At 31.6% G+C, this 23173-nt stretch overlaps 2 protein-coding genes and 1 non-coding gene across 3 annotated transcripts; 2 read left to right on the top strand and 1 right to left on the bottom strand.

Moving 5' to 3' along the window:
- Window positions 1-2992: 2992 nt before the first annotated feature.
- On the top strand, window positions 2993-12955 carry LOC129896507 ((E,E)-geranyllinalool synthase). Its single transcript, XM_055972427.1, has 11 exons — window positions 2993-3388; window positions 4046-4238; window positions 4866-5011; window positions 7796-8056; window positions 8282-8490; window positions 9171-9286; window positions 9420-9518; window positions 10278-10499; window positions 10608-10737; window positions 11445-11696; window positions 12344-12955. The coding sequence occupies exons 1-11, from the start codon at window positions 3052-3054 to the stop codon at window positions 12884-12886; spliced, it is 2508 nt and encodes an 835-aa protein (XP_055828402.1). The 5' UTR covers window positions 2993-3051; the 3' UTR covers window positions 12887-12955.
- Window positions 12956-19725: 6770 nt separating this feature from the next.
- LOC129896505 (caffeoylshikimate esterase) lies at window positions 19726-21125 on the top strand. Its single transcript, XM_055972424.1, has one exon. The coding sequence runs from the start codon at window positions 19814-19816 to the stop codon at window positions 20774-20776; it is 963 nt and encodes a 320-aa protein (XP_055828399.1). The 5' UTR covers window positions 19726-19813; the 3' UTR covers window positions 20777-21125.
- A 1625-nt stretch (window positions 21126-22750) lies between these two features.
- On the bottom strand, window positions 22751-22822 carry TRNAQ-CUG (transfer RNA glutamine (anticodon CUG)). The gene has a single exon. It is a non-coding gene; the product is annotated as a tRNA-Gln (tRNA).
- Window positions 22823-23173: the final 351 nt, after the last annotated feature.

Raw genomic sequence — 23173 nt, 5'->3', positions numbered from 1 at the left:
AGATAATCATTAAAAAAATTTAATGCTTTATTAACTCATTAAAAAGCCTTAATATTTTGTCCTTGTTTTTGAACATTGTCATCATCATGAGAATGGGTTGAGTTATTTGACAATGTTGAACCGCTATTCATAACTTTGTTTGATCTCTTTGAACCTAGTTCCTGGGATCTCCAGTCTACTAGGTAGAGTTACCGCCATGATGACTTGTCATAAGCCTTAACCCCATTCCCCTCGATGATCTTTCAACAACCTCTCTAGATAGGCCTTTTGTTAGTAGATCCGATACGTTATCTCTTGACTTTACGTAGTCAATAGTGATAACACCACTAGAGAGTAGTTGTCTAATACCAAGGGTCTTCGTTGGTGAATTTTTACATACCAAGAGTGGTAAGCCAAAAGAACACCCTTTGCTGCCATCCTTTGAAGTTGGCTCCAGAAAATTTTCCTTATTTTTTTGCCGGTGGCATAGTAATGTGGCTTGTTGCAGCAACAGTCGCAGAAGTAGTAGCATTTTCACTTGCCATTTCTTTTCACTGTCAAAATAGACAAAGTGTCTTAATACTTCAGAATATCAAACTTTTTACAACAACAACGATGAAGTTTTTTTATTCTTCAAATCGTTGTACAGGTATGAACTTTAATATTCCAACAAAGTTTTTATACTCTTCAAGTCAGAATATTTATTTTATACGAAGTAGAAAACCACATAGATTTTAGTCTCCAAAACAGAATACAGTTTAATAAGAAAGGAAATAATAATAATAATAATAATAATTTCCTTAAGACTAAATTTGCACTCGTTATTATAAATAATTTGTGAATGATAACTAGTAAAATATTTAATCTTAGTGTTGTTCAACAGAAGATAAATATTTAATCTAGTGTTGTTCAACAGAAGATGATGTGTATGTAATTTTATTTATATTTTGACAAAGTAAAAAAATGTTTTGATAAATTTTTGAACATATTAAAAATTAAATATGTAAAATAAATACAGTAATAACGAAAAACTAATTTGTACCATAATAAAGATACACTCCCTCCTTTCAAAAACAAATATTTTATTTTACTTATCTATTTTAAAAAATCAAGAGAGAGTGTTTTTTATACTACCCTTATTATTAAATAATTATATAAAATAATAGTAATAAAATTTTAGAGTCCCAAAATATCATTAATAAAATTAATTTAGTAAAATTAATTTCTAACTAAAATTTTCTTAAGGGATCATGTGTCAGATTAACATAAATCAAGTAATATGAAATGAAAGAGAATAATTTTTTATTAAAATGTATTCAACCAGTCTAAGGTGGCTCCATATAATTTTACTTAAAATAGAAACAAATATTACTTTTCAACTATACCCCTTTTTTGGCTGCATCTTTAATGACCTCATGCATTGTATGACCATTTGAAAATGAAAGAAATTTTGCAAATAACTATTATAATAAATTTGATTAGGTTTTTTAATTATAATTTATATATTTATGAGTTATAGTTATAGTTTAAGTTGTCTTGTTTATATAATTTATAGGTGAGTTTAATAATTTGCGAGTATATTTGTATAATTGATCGATTTTTATATAAATTTGAAACAATGAATTTATACAAACATAAATATATGAACTTTAAATAGTTATACATATTATTATATATAAAATTATATTATACAAAAGTTATACAAATTATATTATACAAATTTGAATTATACAAACTCGAATCGTAATTAACGCAAAATATTAGTGACAAATTATAAATTAGCTAAACTATAGCTATATTGAATAATTAATTAGTATATGTTTACTTATTCGCGTAATTTTACCTAAATAAAAATTAAGTTAAATGTAAAACGTTCAAGTGTATAGTATGAACTTCTATGAGAAAAAAAGTGGCGAAGACTGCAAAAGTCTTTTCCATATTATTTAATTTTAATGATTAAATAAGGTTAATCCATACAAAATAACAACAACCATGATGTTTAATTTTGTTACAAGTTTTGTTGTAGTAAATGTAGACAAAGACCTATATTGTCTTAGAAAGACTAGGCCCACAATTTTCATATTTAGTAGGTGTCTGGTCATGAAAATAATATATATATTTTAAAATTTTATTTGAAATTTTTTAAAATTAAAGTTAGAGTTGTGTTTGTCTATATTTTTTAATAAAAAATTAGGATCCACTTTATTTGAAAGATTTTCATGATCAAGGGAGTTCTTAAAATTTCAATACTCAGGCGATATACACTAATTATGTAAAAAAAAATTACATTATCAATACTTTCATATATTTTTTATGGAATATTTTATTTGAATACCTTTATTTAACATATATTCAGTTTCGATAAATATTACACATTATAATCTGAAGTTTCATACATGATTAAAGTTCGGGAGAAAAATGATTGAAATTTAATTATATGTGCATAAATCAGGTATTTATTTACTTCCCCTTTTTAACCAGGCACATGGTAGTAGAATTAATTATTGACAAGAAATTAATAAACATCGAACATAACTCAATTCAAAAGTACCTGGACCACATAATGTGACTAGATAACCCTATCTCCCCACTAACATGGGAACATATCGACCGAACAATATAAGTCGGTGATGCAATATTAGATAAATCATAAATTAAGATAGATTTAAATTTAATATCATGATGAAAAATGACATTAATCCTAATTCACCCCCTCCCCCCTAAAAAATAAATAAATTATGAGGTATGCATCGTCCAGGACTACATAAAAAAAAAACTAAATAACCCCATCTCCTAGTGATGGGAACTCAAAAATTACCATTTCACTAGGCCACTAATTAATGCTTATCATAGGATTCATATGAAATTAATTATCATGTAAGTAACCTGAGTATGTACATGTATTTTTTTTAAAAAAACGTGTTGCATATGACTTTAAATTATTTTTGTAAATATGGAAACTACATTTCTCTCTATATATAGTGCTAGTTCCCTTGCATATTCCACCATCACTTCAACTAATTAATTAGAGCTCTAGACATCATTCTTTTAGACTCTCTCTTTGCAATTCTCATGGATTCCTCCTCATTGTCTTCCATTGAATCTCTTGTACATGAGATCAAGAAAGATTTGTTCTCAAACCAAGACAATTTTGACACTTCTTTTACCAAAACATCTGCCTATGACACTGCTTGGTTGGCCATGATTCCTTGTAATAATCAAGAAGAAGAAGCTAATGGTCCTATGTTTGAGAGTTGTCTAAATTGGATTTTTAACAACCAAAATGAGAAAGGGTTTTGGGGGGAATCAAATGGTGAAAATTTTCCCACCATTTATACACTCCCTACAACTCTTGCATGCATGGTAGCACTCAAGAAATGGAATGTGGGTGAAAGCCACATAAGAAAAGGTAAATAAAAGCTAAGTACCAAAAAATTGCATTTATTGTTATTTATTCTATGTTGCTCGGATTTTTCAGCAGCAATTTGCATGGAGCCAACAGCTGGAGGGGACAATGACAAATCCTCAATTTCATCATGTCGATATATATATGTCAGAACCTTAAGAAATAAATAACTTTTGCGGGGTCCAACAGACACTTGACAATATTTTATGGAGAATTTGAGCAACATAAACCTAGATTCTATGTTGCTCGGATCTTCCATACCATTGATGTATATATCTATGTCAGATCCTCAAAAAATGAATAACTTTTGCAGGGTCCGACTGACATTGGACAATATTTTATGGAGAATTCGAGCAACATAAACCTACATTTTATGTTTATCGGATCCTTCAGAAAGTCGATGTATATATCTGTGTCAAATTCTCAAAAAATGGATAACTTTTGAAGGGTTCGACAGAAACTGACCAACACATAAAGAAGAAGTCAAATAGTGTTCAACTTATCTACAATATATACATAAAAAATAAATTTGACAATATTCAGATTGGCAGATCCACCCTTGGCTGATTTCTCTCAAACTCCACTTGTGTAATTACATCGAGTATGTTATTGTTGTTAAAACTTTATTAAATGACAGAGGGTGTGTTGTCATCATTTCAGGGTTGAAATTTATTCATGCAAATATGGACACACTTTTGAAGGAAAATTCTCAACATTTTCCACGTTGGTTCACAATTGTTTTCCCTTCAATTCTTCAACTTGCAAAAGCACAAGGCCTGGAGATTATTTTTTCTAGTGGATCAAACAAATTGTTATCTGATGTCTTCATGAAGAAGAAAGCACTTCTTGAAAGGTAACAGTAATAATTTCCATGTAATATATAATTGCATGCAACAGATCTAAAGGAGGTTCTGTAGGTTCAATTGAATCTGCCTCACTATTCTTTACGTACAAAAAAATGTATATATATAAAAAAACATTTATTTTGAACCCACTAACTTTAGTTCTTGGACACGTTGGCAACATAGCTTTAAATGAAGAATAACTCAACACAAGTTTAGCTTATGGATTCTAGATCACAATGAGTTCTGAATATATTATTTATTCATATTAAATAAAAAATTAAAATATAAATATATATAGAATTTGAGTCAAAATTAATTAAAAAAAATTATAAATCTCCTCATATAGGTTAAAAGCTAAATTAAATGTTTAGATGATAAGCATGGTTTTATTGAATTCTGTTGAATCTATAATTATAACGATGGCTCTCTCAATCTTTACACATACAAAAAAAATGTATACGTAAAATAAAATTATATACTCATTCTGAACACACAGACCCTATCATTCTGAACCCAGAGACTCTACATCGTGAACTTGTCTCACCAAGAAAAATAAATAATTTTTTACTAGCTTTTAATTATATATGTGATACTTAAAAACCACCATTATTCACCATTTTTTTTAATTTTTCCAGTGAAAAGCTCAATGATAATATTGTTAATGAAGAAGATGGCTCTTTGTTCCAATCTCCTTCTGCCACAGCACAAGCTTTCATGTCTACTGGAAATAAAAAATGCCTTGAATACCTCATGTCCATTGTTCAAAAGTGTCCCAATGGAGGTTTGTTATAAATATTCTTACCATTTTAATTTACATGTCTTACTTCTTCTTCTTTTTTAATAAAAAAAAAGAATGTCACTTTTTATATTTAGTAATTGCTTACTTTCAACATTTTGACATGACATGTTTAAGATCACAAAATTCGACAAATATTTTGGTATATTATACACATTTTTAGTTTGAAGGACTCGATCTGCACCGATTTGAAGGACTTTACTAGGCACTTGCTCTTTTACCGACGATACCGGTGAACCTAAACTCTTACACCACTATGTCATGACCCAATTTCTCAGGTCTTGATGTCACCTACTATACCCCATAGTCCGAAGTCATAGACAACGGATCACCAGAAGTGGAAGAAAAGAATAACAATAACAATAACAATAATAATAATAATAATAATAATGAGAGAAGAAGAATAATAACAATACAACAAGATAACCCCCAAGACCTGATATTAGTCGATAGTTGAGCTACTAAACTAAATAAGGAAGTATAAGGTGTATACATATACAATAATATTATTAATGGTAATACAGACTATCTCTGAATACAAAATAAAGACTAGTCCAAGCCAAAATAGAAGGAGATAGGCAACTCCGAACTTCAAGAGCTCACCCAAGTCTCCAAAATGCAAGAGCTGCTCCGCATAATGTCCAAGTCAGTAGTGAAAACCTGTATTATGATCTGTAGGGTGCAAAAATATAGTATGAGTACCGACAAGTAGTACTCAGTAGGCATTGGCTGACAGAGCTCGAAAGATAAAGCAAGTGTAAAAAACATTTAAGAAAGGAGTATATATAACAAGTAACAAATAAGGATATTAAGGAAGCCTACAATAAGAAGCATCAGATATAGGAAAGAGAGAGTAGGTAAGAAACAAGCAAGGAAATCAATGAAGTACCTGGTGGCGCTAGCTCAAGACCTAAACACGACGACACACTACGGAGGAGGACAACTAAGTGATAATCAACTAATAAAACTAATCACAGATATCACATAAAGGCCCCAAAGGACCGTATCCACTAAATTCCCGCACAAAAAGTTAGATAAATAAGAACAAGGGCAGTAAGTACCTTCAAACAAGAGACCACCCTTTATACCGCCACAAGTTCGCAAATAGTAAGTCAGTACTTTCCGAGCCCCTGTGTGCCCAGGAAGTTTACTCACAAACAGGTAAGCCCATACGGCATCCCTTACTACCGACAGGTACAAACATCTATGCTGGTGATAGAGAATGCATAGATGCATTAAAGTAATGCAGTAAAACCAGTAGTACCATCTATGGCAAGCACCTCATAACAAGATATATCCACCTACTTCCAATCCCGGCCAGAAAGTAGGACCCATGCACCTCTATGGGATAGCCATGGGGGGCTCGAGAACGCCCCTATATACCTCCTGATCCCGATCCAGGTCTTATATCAATCTGTAACTTGACCGCATCCTTGATGCCTAGAATAAATGTCATAAAATGAGTGCATCTTCGATGCCTCAAATTGTATAGTAAAATGAGCGCATCCTTGATGCCTCGAATCAGTATAATGAAATGAGCGCATCCTCGATGCCTCGAATCATATATAATAAAATGAGCGCATCCTTGATGCATCTAGTCCATTGATAATAGTAGTAATAAAGATAGTACGACCCCCATTCAAAAATTAATATAAAATAGTTTGGGTTACAACCCAGCTTTCTCAAATTGGTGCCTAGTAGAGTATTTTTTTGTTTTTTTCTCAATAATGATGGTATGTATTTGAATTTAGGGATGGCAATGGTGCGGTCCAAGTTGAGCTCAACTCCATAAATTTTTTAAACCGCTCCGTCCCGTCCTGTATAGACCTTCACCGCATAAATTTTTATGTTTTTTTCTTTTTTAATTGAGTTTAATATGAAAAATAAAATTCATATTTTTTTTAATTTTTCGTTAATTAACATCTCAACAACTAATTAATTATTTCAGTTAACATTTTAATAATTATTTCTTAATCGTTAATTAACTCTAATTAACATTTGTCTAGTATAATTTTTTTTTAAAAAAATAAAATTAAAGTCAAAGTTTAATATAAAAAGTTTATATCTTTGATTTTTACTAATTATAAAAATTTAATTTTCTTCAAATTCCTATTTGATACTTTAAACCCACATAAACCTGCAACTCGCCCCATCCCGCCCCGCTCCATTGCATCCTATATGAATTAGCTTACATGCAACTTGACTATTCCTTCGGATACGTAATTATCTCCTATCAACAACAAAAGTAGATCTAGAATAACTCATTAGATTCTTAATATAATACTCCTTCCGTCCCAAAATAATATAGCTTTAGAAATTCAAGATCATAGTTAGTGATTGTTTCCGACTATATTCTTATATTAAAGAATTATTTCTTTTTTATTATGTTCAAGTCTCAAGAAACATCTAATAAATAAGAAAACTTAGTAATATTACTCCTTATATTTGTTATTTTTCTTAATGAGCGTGATAAAATTTAAAACAACACTTATTTTGTAAATATTTATGAAAATTTTAGTGATTTTAGAATTCACATGAGAATATATATTCCGTGTCAGAAATATATATGAACCCATATATAATATATAAGACTAGCTAGTACGCCTCTGATCAAGCACGTGTACTGAATAACTCTATAATATTTTTCGTCTTTACTTGGATTTAAACCCTGACCTTCCATATTTTTCTCATTTTATTGATATTTTTTTTTGTCTTAAACCCTAATTAATTTTTCATGATTTTTTGTTCTATTTTAATTTTTTTGGGCAGTGCCTTCAAGGTTTCCAGTAGATGAAGAGCTAAAAATGCTTTGCATGGTTGACAATATACAAAGAATGGGATTGGCTAAACATTTTGAAAAAGAAATTGAACAAATTCTTGACCAAGTTTACAAGAATTATCAAATGAATAATTTACAGAATAATAAAGAGTATTTATTATCATCAGAAACAAGTGATTTACCAGAGAAATTATTGAAGGACTCTTTGGCTTTTAGGCTTCTCAGATTGCAAGGCTACAAAATAAATCAAGGTACTTTAAAATCTAATTTTTATTATATGAATTCGTTTGGTACAATGAAAGTTATTTTTCAGAAAAATAGTTATTGATTAGTAAATGATTTTCAATTATTCATTCGTGGAGTCCGAAGGGACCACCACGACTCCTTTTTTCTCAGAAATATAATATTTTTTAAAATTTTACAGTTTTTATGTTCAAACACCCAATAATTATTTTATTTTTTTTCGTCAATGACAGGAAGTTTTTGTTGGTTTCTTCAACAACCACAAATAAGGGACAACATAGAAAAGAACAAAGAACATTTTATATCTGTGATGTACAATGTTTATAGAGCAACAGATTTAATGTTCAATGGAGAATCTGAAGCGGAAGAAGCAAGATTTTTTGCCAGAAATTTTCTTGTGAATAATGATAATTTATCATTAATTCCGTCACTTCAAAAAGTGGTAAGCAGTACTAGTTCTTAATAAATATTGTTTAAGCATAAATGTTATCGAATCAGATCTAATATTTATTAAGATTTTAGTAGAAAGGCTAGTTATGCCCCGGAATTTATATATGGTGAAATTTTAATGGTGCAGCCAGCAATTCACGATAGGAGTTCATTTGAATCTTCTTTAAAAAATGTGGTGCGCAAATTAATAAAGGGAAACACATACTCATTCGTTTCATTTTACTTGGCTATGTTGATTTGATATGACTCTCCTTAAGAAGTATTTATTAAAGTTTTATTTTACAGAACTATCCTTATTAATTATGTTTTAAAATTTTAAATTTGATTATTAATACTTTATATGTTGAAAGAAAATTGATAAACTTCTCTTGATTTTTTAAATTGGATAAGTCAAATAAAATATTTATTTTTTATATATCTGGCAAGCAATTTAAAACAAAAAAATATTTATTTTATGCATTTCTAATATAAGACAGATTTTTCCCCATTTAATGACATGACATCTTTCGCTCATCCATCCATTCCGCCCCAATACAAGATTAAAGGATTTAAAGTTATTGAACTAAGCAACAAAACTTTGCTAATACATAATTTTTTATTGTTATCAATTAGGACATACAAAAAATTGTTTACATGCTAATTTTTTATTAATTTTTTTTTGCTTATTTATAGATTGAGCATGAGTTGAATGTTCCATGGTTTGCTCGATTAGAACACCTTGATCACAGATTATGGATTGAATTAAATCAATCTATTCCTCTCAATGTTGATAAATCACCATTTTATTTGTAAGTATACTATTTTTTTTATTTACACAATTAATTATATATTATGATCAATATATTATTAATTAATTATTCTTGACCAAATGATTCAAATTTGACTAATATTTTTTTTAATTAAAAAAATGTTTTTTATTAGGTTGTCTTATCTGCAAAATGACAAGTTAATGAAATTAGCTGTGCAAAATTATGAATATCGACAGTCAATTTATAGGAAGGAATTGAAAGACCTAAAGAGGTACAAAGACAATTCACTTTTATCTTTATATACTATGTAAGTAGTTTAACTTTTATGTACTGATAGGGTAAATTATTAATTATATAAACGATCATTATATAATAAAGTGGAATTAGTAACATGAAATAGAAGACAGTTAACTTATTATAATAAATTTAGCTAGCATTTTATTATAAATTTTGAATTAAAAATTTATCTTTAAATATCCGTTTGATCAGAAAATTTGATTAAATATTGAAAATTTATCTTTAAAATATTTTCAAGTTCCTAAAAATTGCTTCACACTATTTTCTAGGGAAAAATTCACTTCTACTCACAGAACTTCATTTTTTTTCCAAATAAATTAAAATGCAAGTTCAAACACAAGTTTAAAAACTCGAACTTTCAAGTTTTAACTTCAAAATTATGACCAAACGGAAGTTAAAATATTCTCATATATATCATTTATGGTACGAATTTGATAGAATTCAGTAGATTTGATCCAAACATTGTATTTGTCTTTAAAGTTCATTAAATATGTGCAATTATAAATTTAAAACTTAGAAACTCCAAAAGAGCTAGAATCTAGAACTTTTAAACTTCAAATTATGATTCTACATTTGCTCATAATATAAACAACTTTAACAACTTTACATTGTCAGTATATATAAATTAAAAATTTGTATTATATTATATCATTCTAATCATTACAATAAAAAAATATTCTTCTATTCTATGTATTTGTTTATTATTATTTATTTATTTATTTTGGATTTGTAGGTGGTCAAAAGAGAAAGGTCTTGTAGACATTGGATTTGGGAGAGAAAAAACTACTTATTCTTATTTTGCAAGTGCAGCAAGTAGTAGTAGTTTTCTACCTTATGAATCTTTTCTAAGATTAATTGTTGCAAAATGTTCCATAGTTATTACTGTTGCTGATGACTTTTATGATGAAGAAGCCTCTTTAAGTGAACTCTATATCTTAAGTGAGGCAATACAAAGGTAATTCCACAGTTTTTTATATGTATAATTTGATCGTGTAAATACTTTTTATACTGTTAGCGTATATAAAACTTAAATTCGCTAACTAATTATTATTTTTCGTTACAGGTGGGATGCAAAAAACCTTGATGGACCAAGTAAGATCATATTTGAAGCACTTGATGATCTTGTGTGTGATGTTGCCAAAATGTACCATCTTCAACACAAAATTGACATCATCCCACAACTTCGACATATGGTAAGTTTTCTCCTCTTATTTAGTAATTGCCGTATAAAAGTTAAACTCAATAAAAATTGAAAAATCAAAGAAAAAATATGAACCATTGTTTATCCCTATAAGCAGGGGATAGGCAGTGGCTGGGGTTAGTTGATGTCGAACTCCCTTTCGACTATTTCATGTGTCTAGTACTTCAAATTTTGAATCTTCTTAGTCAAAGTCCTAGCTCCGCCACTGAAAATAGGCAGGGACTATATTTTTCGAAAATTGATCAATTAAACACCCTTTGTCAGAAAATTTAGTTGTATACATATACCATGCATGAGGAAGTTAAAAATTTTGTCAAGATTTTATATATATACAGAGAGTGTGTGTAAGATTCAACTACTGTATATATGTCAAATATTATTATTTTATATATATACATATTAAATTATGTACACCCTCAAACACCCTTATCGAAATTATTGACTTCGTTACTGCATATTATAAGTAAAGCTGAATTCATGTTAAGTATAAGTGTTGTTGTTTTACTAAATTTTTATGCAAAAGAGCTAGTCAGATTCACTGTTTACTTTTTATAATCATGTACATAAATAATATATTGATTACACATGATTATATACATATTATAGATATATTATATATTCATCGACTATGTTTAAATTGCACGGCTAATAAATGACTATTATGATTAATTATTCTTGTTTTTTTTTTTTCAAAATTAGTGGAAGGAGACATTTCATTCATGGATGACGGAAAGCTTATGGAGTAGAACTTCAAATTTGCCATCTATGGATGAATATCTAGAAGTTGGAATGATATCAATTGGTGCACATATTTTAGTTCTTCATGCTGCTTCTCTTGGATGTCCAACTTTGCCAAGTGAAATGCTTGGGCCAATTAATGGCCAATATGAAAACATTTCAAAGTTGCTCATGGCCACAGCTCGTTTGTTGAATGACATCCAAAGCTATCAAGTTAGTTCAATAATTTCATCTAACAAATTAAGCTTACGCCTTAATGAAATTATTTATAGTTACATTATTTCATAAAATGGGAACGTAAAGCCATGCTAACATAGTGATGTACATAAAATTTTACATATACAAGTGATGTTCGATCTATTGTCACAATTCAATCTGTATACGGGCTTAGGCTTTGAGGTTATGGGTTTTAACAAGGTTTTACTTGCATTCCAAACACTAAAAAAAGACAGCGATAGATAAATTATGTTTTAATAAGATTTTACTTCCTTTCTAAGCACTAAATAGTAAAAGTTCTTTGTTTATCCTATTTAATAATAGAGTAGTGATGGATTATCAAAAAGTCATGATAGGTAGGAGATATTTAGTGATGTTTCTATCTTAATTAATCCTATTTAATATAGTGTGTGTTTCTATATATACACACATATAATTTTATATTTATACATATATTTCTTTTAGTTGAAAACTAAAGGGAATGTTAGGGGTCTATACCCTTCGTCCAATGATCGAAATATACACAACATATACATTGACCTAGCGATTCAGGCTCGTAATTATCCCAAAATTAAATTGTTACTATAAGAATTATAAGTTTATGTTACTAAATTTTGTTGGTGCATGATTTTATTCATATGCAGAAAGAAAGAGAAGTAGGGAAGATGAACTACACATTGCTTCACTTTAATGAAAACCCTAGGGGACAAATTGAAGACTCAATTGATTTTGTGAAAGAGATTTTGGTAGACAAGAAGAAAGAATTTCTTGAAAATGTTTTAATGGATGGATTCAATGATATGCCAAGAACAATGAAGCTCCTTCACCTTTCTTGCTTAAATGGGTTTCACATGTTTTTCAATTCTTGCAATTTGTTTGATACAAAAGAAGCAATACTTGAAGACATAATGAGAGCTATTTACATTCCACTTAGTCAAGAAGAACAAAGTCCAATGATGGAATCATCTTCAAAGCCTTTGCCACTTATGGTACCACTTCAAGAAAAGAAGATGAAGAAAGAGATTAAGATTGTCAAAGTCAATGCATGTATCAATGAGAAAAACTTCAAACAACAAGTTGGTATTGGGATAAGTTTTGTTAAAAGGCAAGCTCCTAAGAATTATAATTCTTTTAGTTGGTCTACAAAATGGTTTGCTTCACATAATCTAAAATCATGTTACATGTAATGTTGAATATATCTCTAAAACTATTGCTATTGTTATTGTAATAATAATATGTATATCATGTTTCAAGCATATTTTAGTATTCTATATTCTCCTTTAATTTCATTTCTGTCAAATTTCTAAGTTGGCATTGGCATAATTTTTGTTGGAAGCTAAGGCAAGCTCCTAATTAGAATTATAATCCTTCTGATTGGTTTACAAAAGGGTTTGTGTTTTATGCGATTTTCTTATTTTTCGTATATTTTAGCCAATAAATATTTTGGTCAACTAGCTTCCAGCCAATTTTTTTCTGAAACCCTTATAGAACCCTCAATATGTACTCAGGGGATCAGTACGTCTAGCCTCTCCTCGATTCGCAATGCATTCATAGCATTTAGGAGCCGCACAAGTGAAATTAAGCAATTTTTTTTCATTTTTCGTATGTGTTAAGTCATGAATATTTTGGTGAATTGACTTTTGGTCAAAAAAATTTTGAAAACCTTATGTGACCCTCTATAAGTATCAAAAAGATCAGTACGTGTAGATTCAACACTATCCACGATGTATTCATAGCATTTAGGGGCTGCACAAGAGGAACTAGGCAATTCTTTTATTTTTCATGTGTGTTAGCCCATAAATATTTTGGATAACTGGCTTCTGATCAATTATTTTTTGAAACCCTTATGGGACCCTCATAAGTACCTAGAGGATCAGTACGTGTAGCCTTGTATAATCCACAGCGTATTCATAGCATTTAAGGGTTGTACAAGCGAAATTAGGCGATTTTCTCATTTTTCATACGTATTAGCTAATGATTATTTTGGTAATATGAATTTCGATCAAAAAAATTGAGACCCTTATGGGACCCTTTATAAGTACCCAGGGGATCAGTACGTGTAGCCTCGGTACAATCCACGATGCATTCATAGCATTTAAGGCTCGCACAAGGAAAATTAGACGTTTTTGTCATTTTTCATGTGTGTTAGTACATAAATATTTTTGTGAGCTGGCTTCCGGTTAACTTTCTTTTGAAACCCTTATGGGACTCTCCGTAAGTACACGGAAGATCAGTACGTGTAGTATCATCATGATCCACAGCATATTCATAGCATTTACAGGACGTACAAGCAGAATTATTTAATTTTCTCATTTTTCGTGTGTGTTAGCCCATGAATATTTTGGTGAATTGGTTTCTGAATAAAAAAAATTAAAACACTTATGGGACCCTCCGTAAGTATCCAGGGGATCAGTACATGTAGCCTCGGTACGATCCACGATGCATTCATTGTATTTAGGAGCCGCACAAGTGGAATTAGGCAATTTTATCATTTTTTATGTGTGTTAGCACATGAATATTTTGAAAAACCGGCTTCTGATTAATTTTTTTCCAAAACCCTTATAGAACCTTCTGTAAGTTTTCGGGGGATCAGTAAGTGTAGATTCAACAAGATCAACTGAGCATTCAAAGCATTTAGGGGATGCACAAGCAAAATTAGGCGATATTCTCATTTTTCGTGTTTGTTAGGTCATGAATATATTGGCAAACTGGCTTCTTGTCAAAAAAAATAATCAAAATCCTTATAGGATTCTCCATAAGTACCCAAGGGATCAATACGTGTAGCCTTGACACGATCCACGATGCATTCATAGTATTTAGGGGCCGCACAAGCGGAATTAGGTAATTTTCTCATTTTTCGTGTGTGTTAACACATGAATTTTTTGGTAAACTGGCTTCCGATCAATTTTTTCTCCAAAACCCTTATAGAACCTTTCTTAAGTTCTCGAGGGATCAATATGTGTATCTTTGATACGATCCACGGCACATTCATAGCATGTAAGGGCTGCACAAGCGAAATTAGACGATTTTCTCATTTTTCATGTGTGTTAGCACATCAATATACTGGAAAACTGGCTTCTTGTCAAATATTTTCCAAAACCCTTATAGGACCCTCCGTAAGTACCCTTGGGATCAATACATATAGCTTCAGCAAGATCCATGGCACATTCATAGCATTTAAAGGCCACACAATTGAAATTATGCGATTTTCTCATTTTTCGTTTGTATTAGCCATAAATATTTTGATGAACTTACTTTCGGAAACCATTGATGATTCCAAGCGAACCACTTGGCTCAGCGGAAGACTCTAACTCATAAATGGACTTAGATGGACACAATGAAACATGCAACTAAATACTCTTTAGCCTCAATCATGAAACTCAAATATGTAATAATGTATGAGAATTAACTCAATATTATCAAAACATACTCAAGGAAATAAATTGAACACTGTCTAACTAATCTATGAAGCCTATAGAATATTGATTTTGAAATAGATATTGATACAGGTCCACGGCTATCTCGACTTATAATTAATAACTGAAAAGTAAAGACTCAAGAGCGCCTCTGAATGCAAAGATGTCTCACCAAAGCTGGGTAGAAAGTTGGATCTTCAACGATGCGCCATTTAAGGATCTTTATCATCTGTGTCCACATCATAAAATGATACAAGTTGAATGACATCAGTACATGAAATGTACAAGTATGTAAAATGGCAAAAAGAAACTTACATCAGGATACTCAACTCTGAAAATGGCTCAACTTAAATAAGCATACAATATAATAAGAGACAATACTTTTAAAAGATAATAATGCAACTCAGTGTATAGAAATATAATACTTTGCTTCCTTAGAGTTTCTCTAATCAAAATTCATCACTTATGAGTTAGTAACGATACAACGAGGCATTGTCGTAGCCACAGCCGTTCAATACCTTGCCAGGATAAAGGACGTCACATCTCTAGATCCACGTCTAAAGTGATCCTATCCTATACTGGATACCAAGTTTATGGAGTTTGAGTTGCCTCCACTCTTACCCAAATCGGTGTTCAATACTACTCTCAAAATACTTTATTATGCTCATATACATCAAGTAAGTATAATACTCAAAATATCTCTCATCTAGTCTCATTGGACTTTACATCAATTTACTTAACTCTTCTCAACTCATCTCTTCTCTTTAAAATAGATATAATCTCAACTCAATGAATGTATTTAAAAACATAATTTAATTTCTCAACTCAATCTCAAAATAGATGTTTTAAATGTATTAATGCTCAACTCATTTATACTAAAAATGCTCGTGCTCAAAATAATAATTTAGAAACTTCTCAAACTCATGCTCAAACTCTTTTTCAAGTAATTGATGAAAATAATCATTCTCTAACCCTATGCATTTCATGAAATAATTAAATCCAAGACTCGTTTAGGGTTCATGTGATTACAAACATGAATCCATCATCTCAAAACTCAACTCAACAAAGTATATTAAAATATATACCCTAACTCAATTAGAAATTATATGCATAACTTAATAATTTCACTTAATGGGAATTGAGACTCTAATTTATGGCTTAACTTGACTAAATAAACATGCAGGGAATGAGGACAAACTTAGTAAAATGTTATGATAGCCTTACATATTTGGAACGAAGATTTATTCAGCGAAAATTGAAGATTGGGCATGAAATCGTTGAACCCTAGCTTCTCATCTTCTCTTTAATTCTTGTTCTCAAAAGATTTTAGGTATTTAATGAGAGAAAAACTCCATTGGGTACTGATAAGGGACATGTTTTGGTCTTAAATGTATTGGGTTAAGTTTGATAAAAGTGGGAAAAAAACCCAGAACGCCTCTCATTGAAATGAATGACGGGCAAATATTAACTCTTAGGTCCCTAGTTTTAGTTTTCCAAAATTTCTTCTTCTTCACAACGCGGAAACATCGCACACTCCACTGTCTCAAAATTTCACCCGAAACCAAAATAACCGTCCAAGTCCGTGATGCGGACATGGTCCCTAGTTTTATTTTTCTCAAGTCTTCTCTTGGTTCTCGAAATAATCTAAATTAGAATAATACGGGGTGTTACAACTAATCCTCATTAAAATTGGGTTCTGACCCCCTACAGACCTTTTTACGGACTATAGGATTTTCTACGGACAGTAGAAGGTCAATCGTAGCAGCCATGGTCCAAAAGTTGGACATTCTGAAATTAGGCTAACTGGATCTACGACCAACTTCTACGGGTCGTAGACCATAGAAATACTCGTAGTAGCTCACTTGTAATATTCGACTGGGGTTGGGGCTCAAATTCTACGGACCATTTCCTACGGCTCTTATAACGCCTTACGGGTTGTAGGACTCAATCATAGGCCCTAGGTACAATTTTCAATAGCTACTTGAATTGTGTCACTAGGTCGACAAGTATATCCTACGGGTCGTAAGATTGAAATCGCATGATGTTCCAAAAATTAGAATAATTCTAAGTCCTCATGGGGGTCTCCGAGTCATTCTAATGACTCGTACAACAATCTACGGATCGTAGGTGGTACTCGTGCCCCTAGTGGTAGTGCAGTTCTAAAGTTTTCTTTGATTTTTCGTGGACTTGGTCTAGAATAGTACGACGTGTTACATCTCTCCATGCTCCATGCCATTTTTTAGCATTTAGAGTCCACTCAACAAGATTAGGTGATTTTTCTTCGCTTTTTGTGTTTGTTAGCCCACGAATATTTTGGTGAACTGGCTTTCAGGCATTTTTTAAAAAAACTTTACAGAAACCTCTGTAGTAACCCTGGAAAACAATACATGTAGCATCTCCATGATCCACACCATTCTTTTAGCATTTAGGGACCTCTCAATAAAAATTAGATGATTTTCTCAGTTTGTCGTATGTGTTAGCCCATTAATTATTTGTTGAACTGAATTTCAAGCATTTGTTTTGTAAAAACTTTACAGGACCCTCCTTAATGTCTTAGGGTAAAAGTATGTGTATTCTTGACAATATCCACGCTATTTTTAGCATTTAGGGTCATTCAATAGTTATTAGGTGATTTTTCTCATTTTTTTCGTGTGTGTTAGCCCAAGAATTTTTTGATGAATTGGCTTTCGAATATTTTTCTTGCAAAAACTTTATAGGACTCTCTGTAACAACATGGGGTAACAGTACATGTAGTCTCTCCATGATTCACATAATTTTTTTAGCATTCAGGGAGAGCTCAACAAGAATTAGGCGATTTTCTCAGTTTTTTGTGTGTTTTAGCCTATAAATTTGATGGTGAACTGACTTTCTAGCATATATTTTTTTGCAACAACTAGTTTTTGCTTGTCTTTCGTTGCTACTTTCAATCAATCAAAAAAGAAGGATTGACCAGTGGCTTGGAAAATAAGACAACACTTGATGGGAATTGAGGAGTAGTACGGAATGATAAAGAGTGAAATTCAGGCACCCTCTCCGCTTTCTTTTCTTGAGAAGAATGCTTTGGTCTGGCATAAATGCCACTAGGTCATCTATGATTTTCATCTGCAAGAATGAAGGTCAGAAGATTGAAAAACGAAAAAGAAAGTCATGGCGTCCGGTGGATGAAGTCTACCTTTGTAATAACCTGGGTAACAGTATGTGTAGTTTCGTTATGATCCACACTATTTTTTTAGCATTTAGAAGTCATTCAATAAGAATTAGGCGATTTTCTCAGTTTTTCATATGCGTTAGCCTATTAGTTTTTCGATGTACTAACTTTCAAGTATTAATTTTTGCAAAAACTTTACATGAGCCTCTGTAATGACATGTGGTAATAGTACGTGTAGTCTCGCCATGATACACACCATTTTTTAGCATTAAGGGTCGCGCAACAGGAATTAGGTGATTTTCTCAATTTTTGTGTGTGTTAGCGCATGAATTTTTTGGTGAGCTGACTTTCAGACATTTTTTTCGCAAAAACTTTACATGACCCTCCGTAATGGCCTGAAGTAACAATACATGTAGCCTCGCCGTGATCCACATAATTATTTTAGCATTTAGGGACCACTCGACAGAATTAGGCGATTTTCTCAATTTTTCGTGTTTGTATTAGCCTATGAATTTTTTGGTGAACTAACTTTAGGACTTTTTCTTTTTGCAAAACCTTTACAGGACCCTCCATAATGAATTGGTAGTAAGTGTTGCCTCTCCATGATCCACGTCATTTTTTAGCATTTAGGGCTCACTCAATGGAAATTAGGCGATTTTATAAGTTTTTTGTGTGTTAGCCAATGAATTTTTTAGTAAACTGCTTTCGTTTATTTTTTTGCATAAATTTTATAGGACCCTCCTTAATGACCTGAAGTAACAGTACGTGTAGCCTCGCCATGATACACCCTTTTTTTTTAGCATTTAGGAGCTACTCAACAGAACTTAGGCGATTTTCTTAATTTTTCGTGTGTATTAGCCCATGAATATTTCGATAAACCGACTTTTGGGCATTTTTTTTGCAAAAACTTTACATGACCCTCCAGATGCTCCCAAAAAATTTGGTGTCGAAAAAACCAAATTAGTGATATTTTCATAAATACATAGACTAATACACTCAAAAGATTTTTTTAAAAAAAAAGTGGCGTAAATCATGTAGATGTTGTGGATATTGTTCATGAATGTATTTAGTATGTATCTGCGATACCAGATACATGTATATAATATGATTTGCATTATCTTGGATTACTGACTCTCTTGCTCGCCTCCTTTGTATCTCGCTCACCTCTCTCCATTTCTCGCGCTCTCTCCCTATGTATCTATATTTTACAATGTATCTAATAGTAAAAATACACGTATTTAAGTATTTTTGACTTGAAATTCGTATTTGGTATGAAATTATTATTTAGAGAGACAATATGCAATTATTTTAAATTATATGAAAAAATAATAAATATAGTAGGAACATTTGTATAATTACGTAATTTTTTCGAGTAATATGGCCCACCTAATGAATTGATGCATATCATATATAAATAAAATATATCATAGTATTGTATTATAAAATGAAATAAAATAAAAACTTCATGTAAAACGAAAAAAATAAAATAGAATTGACTACTCATTTTTGTTTTCTTCTTCACAAACAGAGAAGAAAGCTCATTTGCTATAATGGAGGAAGAGCAAAACAAATCTCCTCTCCACCATTATTGGGGAAATACTCCAGAGGAAGATTACTACAATCTTCAAGGTATCAAATCTACCAAATCTTTTTTCACTTCACCTAGAGGTTTAACCCTTTTCACTAGATCATGGGTACCCCCCACCCCCACCACAAAAACCCCACCTCAAGGTGTCATTTTTATGGTCCATGGCTATGGAAATGACATCAGTTGGACATTTCAAGCAACCCCAATTCACTTAGCTAAAAAGGGGTTTGCTTGTTTTGCTCTTGACCTTGAAGGGCATGGACAATCTGAAGGTCTTAAAGCTTATGTACCAAATCTTGATTATGTTATTGATGATTGTTTGTTTTTTTTCAATTTTGTTATGACCCAAAATCCTGAATTTCAAGATTTGCCTAAATTCCTCTTTGGTGAGTCAATGGGTGGTGCAATTTGTCTTTTGATTCATTTGAAAAGACCTAAAGAGTTTAATGGTGGGATTTTGATAGCACCCATGTGTAAAATCTCAGATAAAGTAAAACCCATATGGCCAATTGCTCAATTCTTGACTTTTGTTGCAAGATTTGCACCAACTTTGGCTATTGTACCAACAGCTGATTTGTTGGAAAAATCTGTTAAAGTCCCTGAAAAAAGGATTATTGGTGGGATGAATCCTAATAGATATTTTGGAAAACCAAGATTGGGTACTGTTCTTGAGCTTTTACGTGTGACAGATTATGTTAGTAAGAAACTATGTGATGTGAATTTGCCATTTTTGGTGCTACATGGAAGTGCTGATGTTGTCACTGATCCAGAAGTGAGCAGGGAATTGTATAAATTGGCTAAAAGTACGGACAAGACATTGAAGATTTATGATGGTATGATGCATTCTTTGTTGTTTGGTGAGACTGATGAAAATGTTGAGATTGTTCGTGGTGACATATTGGCATGGTTGAATGATAGATGCTGAGCTGGGGCGGAACGGGTTCATATGAATCTGTCACTGGAAAATTACACTATATATACAAGGACGAAAGTATTTTTTAGTACATTAGACGATGAACCCCCTCGATAAAGGTCCTATCTCTGCCTGTACTTGGATTATATTCATGTCAATCTCATTTCTAGTTCATTAGTGTGTGCCATATTTGTTAAAGATCCAAACTTTAGAAGTTTTTTCTCTTGAGAATGATGTGTAGAGCTTTCCAAGTAGACCAGATATAAAGATTGCATTTTTTTCAGCACAATCAAGATTGGATATTTGTTTCGAAGCATTCTGTGTTTGCTTATGAATGGATTCTTACAACTTTGTTGATTCATATTGTTGTTTGGAGAGCCTGATAAAAATGCTGAGATTGTTTGTAATGACATATTGGCATGGTTGAATGATAGATGTTGAGTAGGGGAGGAGCTAGAGGGGCGGAAGGGGTTTATATTAATCCTTCGCTGGAAAATCATATTATATATACACGGTTAAATGTTCTTTTGGTCTGTATAGCAGATGATGAACCTTTCGGTGAAAATATTGTCTTCGCGCTCATGTGGAGAAGTCTATATTTGGATTATATTCATATTCATCCCATTCAAAGTTCATTAGTGTGTGCCGTATTTGTTAAAGATACAAACTTTAGAAGCTTTCTCTGTAAGTATGATGTGGATTGGATTATCTGTATTTTGCAGAATTTCTTGACAAAGCTTCCCATTTAGACTACATTTTTTTATGAATGAATTACTTGGATCAATCATATTGTTGCATGATTATGGAAAGCATGTTATTTATGCTTTAGGTGATTTCTTTTTATTTGTCTAAGTTTTAAAGGACAAAGTTATTCGGTATTTATGTTGGTGATAGCATGTACTCAAGACAATCATGATTTCTTTCTATTTGACTAAGCTTTGATAGGGAAAGTTATCCGAAACCTATGGCGGTGTAATATATCATATACTTGAGAGAATAGTCAACATGTAGGCGCAACCTACAATTCTTGGTCTTACATGCATGTTGATGTTGGAAACATCCTCTCTACCCTCACAAGGTAAGGGGTAAGGTTGCATGCACACCACTCTCTTCAGGCCCCACTTGTAGAATTATACTGGATATGTTGTTGTAGTAGTACATGGCAGTGCTGGTGTTGTCCAGAAGTGAGCAGCGAATTGTATGCAGTTGGCTAAAAGCACAGAAAAGACATTGAAGATCTATGATGGTGTGATGCATTCTTTGTTGTTTGCAGAGACTTTAGTAGTGCCATATTTGATATTGGCATGATTGAATGATAGGTACTAAACAGGGGCGGAAGGGGTTCATATGAACTCATTGCTGGAAAATTTCACTATATATACAACATACCTAGTGAAATCTCACAAGTAGGGTTTGGGGAGGGTAGAGTCTACGCAGGCCTTACTATTGACTTGTACAGGTAGAGAGGTTGTTTCTGAAAAACTCTCGGCTCAGTTCAGCAATTTCACTATATATATATAAGGTCAAAAGTAATCTTTAGGTTTATATAGCCGATAATGAACGCTCTCGGTGAAAATTTTGTTCATATTAATCCTATTTCTAGTTCATTGGTGTGCCATATTTGTTGAAGATGCAAACTTTAAAAGTTTTTCTTCAAGAATGGTGTAGGTTGGAATTATCTCCATCAGTTAGCCGACTCAATAGAAGAATGAATTGCGGTGAGATCAGAGAGGGAAGTGATATCCAACTTGGGAAGCTCAATATCACTAGTAAGAGGAGTGACCAAAGGACGAGAATCAAGCATGGTTTTGACATAGATAAAGAAATGAAATGATAGGGGTCGTGGTCTATGCTAAATTCTTTTTCTTGGACAGAAATGAATAGAAAAAAGAGTAAAAGAAAGGGAAAAAAAGGTTTATTAGAGCTTTGGGAAAAAGAGAAAAAAAATTAGAATTTGGCCCAAAATTATTTTTTTTTAAAAAAAAAAGGTCCTACCGAGATTTGAACTCGGGCTACTGGATTCAGAGTCCAATGTCCTGACCGCTAGACTATAGGACCTTGCTTGGAACTAAATTTTAATCGCAAAATATAATACGAGATAATACGTTCTTTCGTATGAGCGATAAAAATAATAATTTCAATATAAAATGTAGGATTTTTTTTATCATGTATTTCATTAGAGTTATTAATTAATCCTAGGATTATTTATCTACCATTTATATTATATTAATAAAAGAAGTTACTATCTTATATACATGGTGGGATAACTTTCTCTATTTTATTCCTCATACCAAACGAACTTAAGTTCCAAAAATTGTGATTTTTTTTGTATGCAAAAATGTAAAACTAATCCCCATAGTTTTGTCTAATGGTGTCAAATGAGCAGATTGGCTGAATTAATAAATTGAT

This window comes from Solanum dulcamara, chromosome 7 (assembly GCF_947179165.1).
Source record: "Solanum dulcamara chromosome 7, daSolDulc1.2, whole genome shotgun sequence".
Lineage (NCBI taxonomy): Eukaryota > Viridiplantae > Streptophyta > Magnoliopsida > Solanales > Solanaceae > Solanum > Solanum dulcamara.
This window is presented reverse-complemented; position numbering and strand designations above follow the sequence as displayed.

Bases quoted from the DNA above. Each gene is read 5' to 3' on its own strand.
- LOC129896507 (XM_055972427.1), top strand. From the start codon at position 3,052: ATGGATTCCTCCTCATTGTCTTCCATTGAATCTCTTGTACATGAGATC. The intron at 8,057-8,281 runs GTACTTTAAAAT...CGTCAATGACAG, and splicing joins AGGCTACAAAATAAATCAAG to GAAGTTTTTGTTGGTTTCTT. The intron at 9,287-9,419 runs GTAAGTATACTA...GTTTTTTATTAG, and splicing joins GATAAATCACCATTTTATTT to GTTGTCTTATCTGCAAAATG.
- LOC129896505 (XM_055972424.1), top strand. From the start codon at position 19,814: ATGGAGGAAGAGCAAAACAAATCTCCTCTCCACCATTATTGGGGAAAT.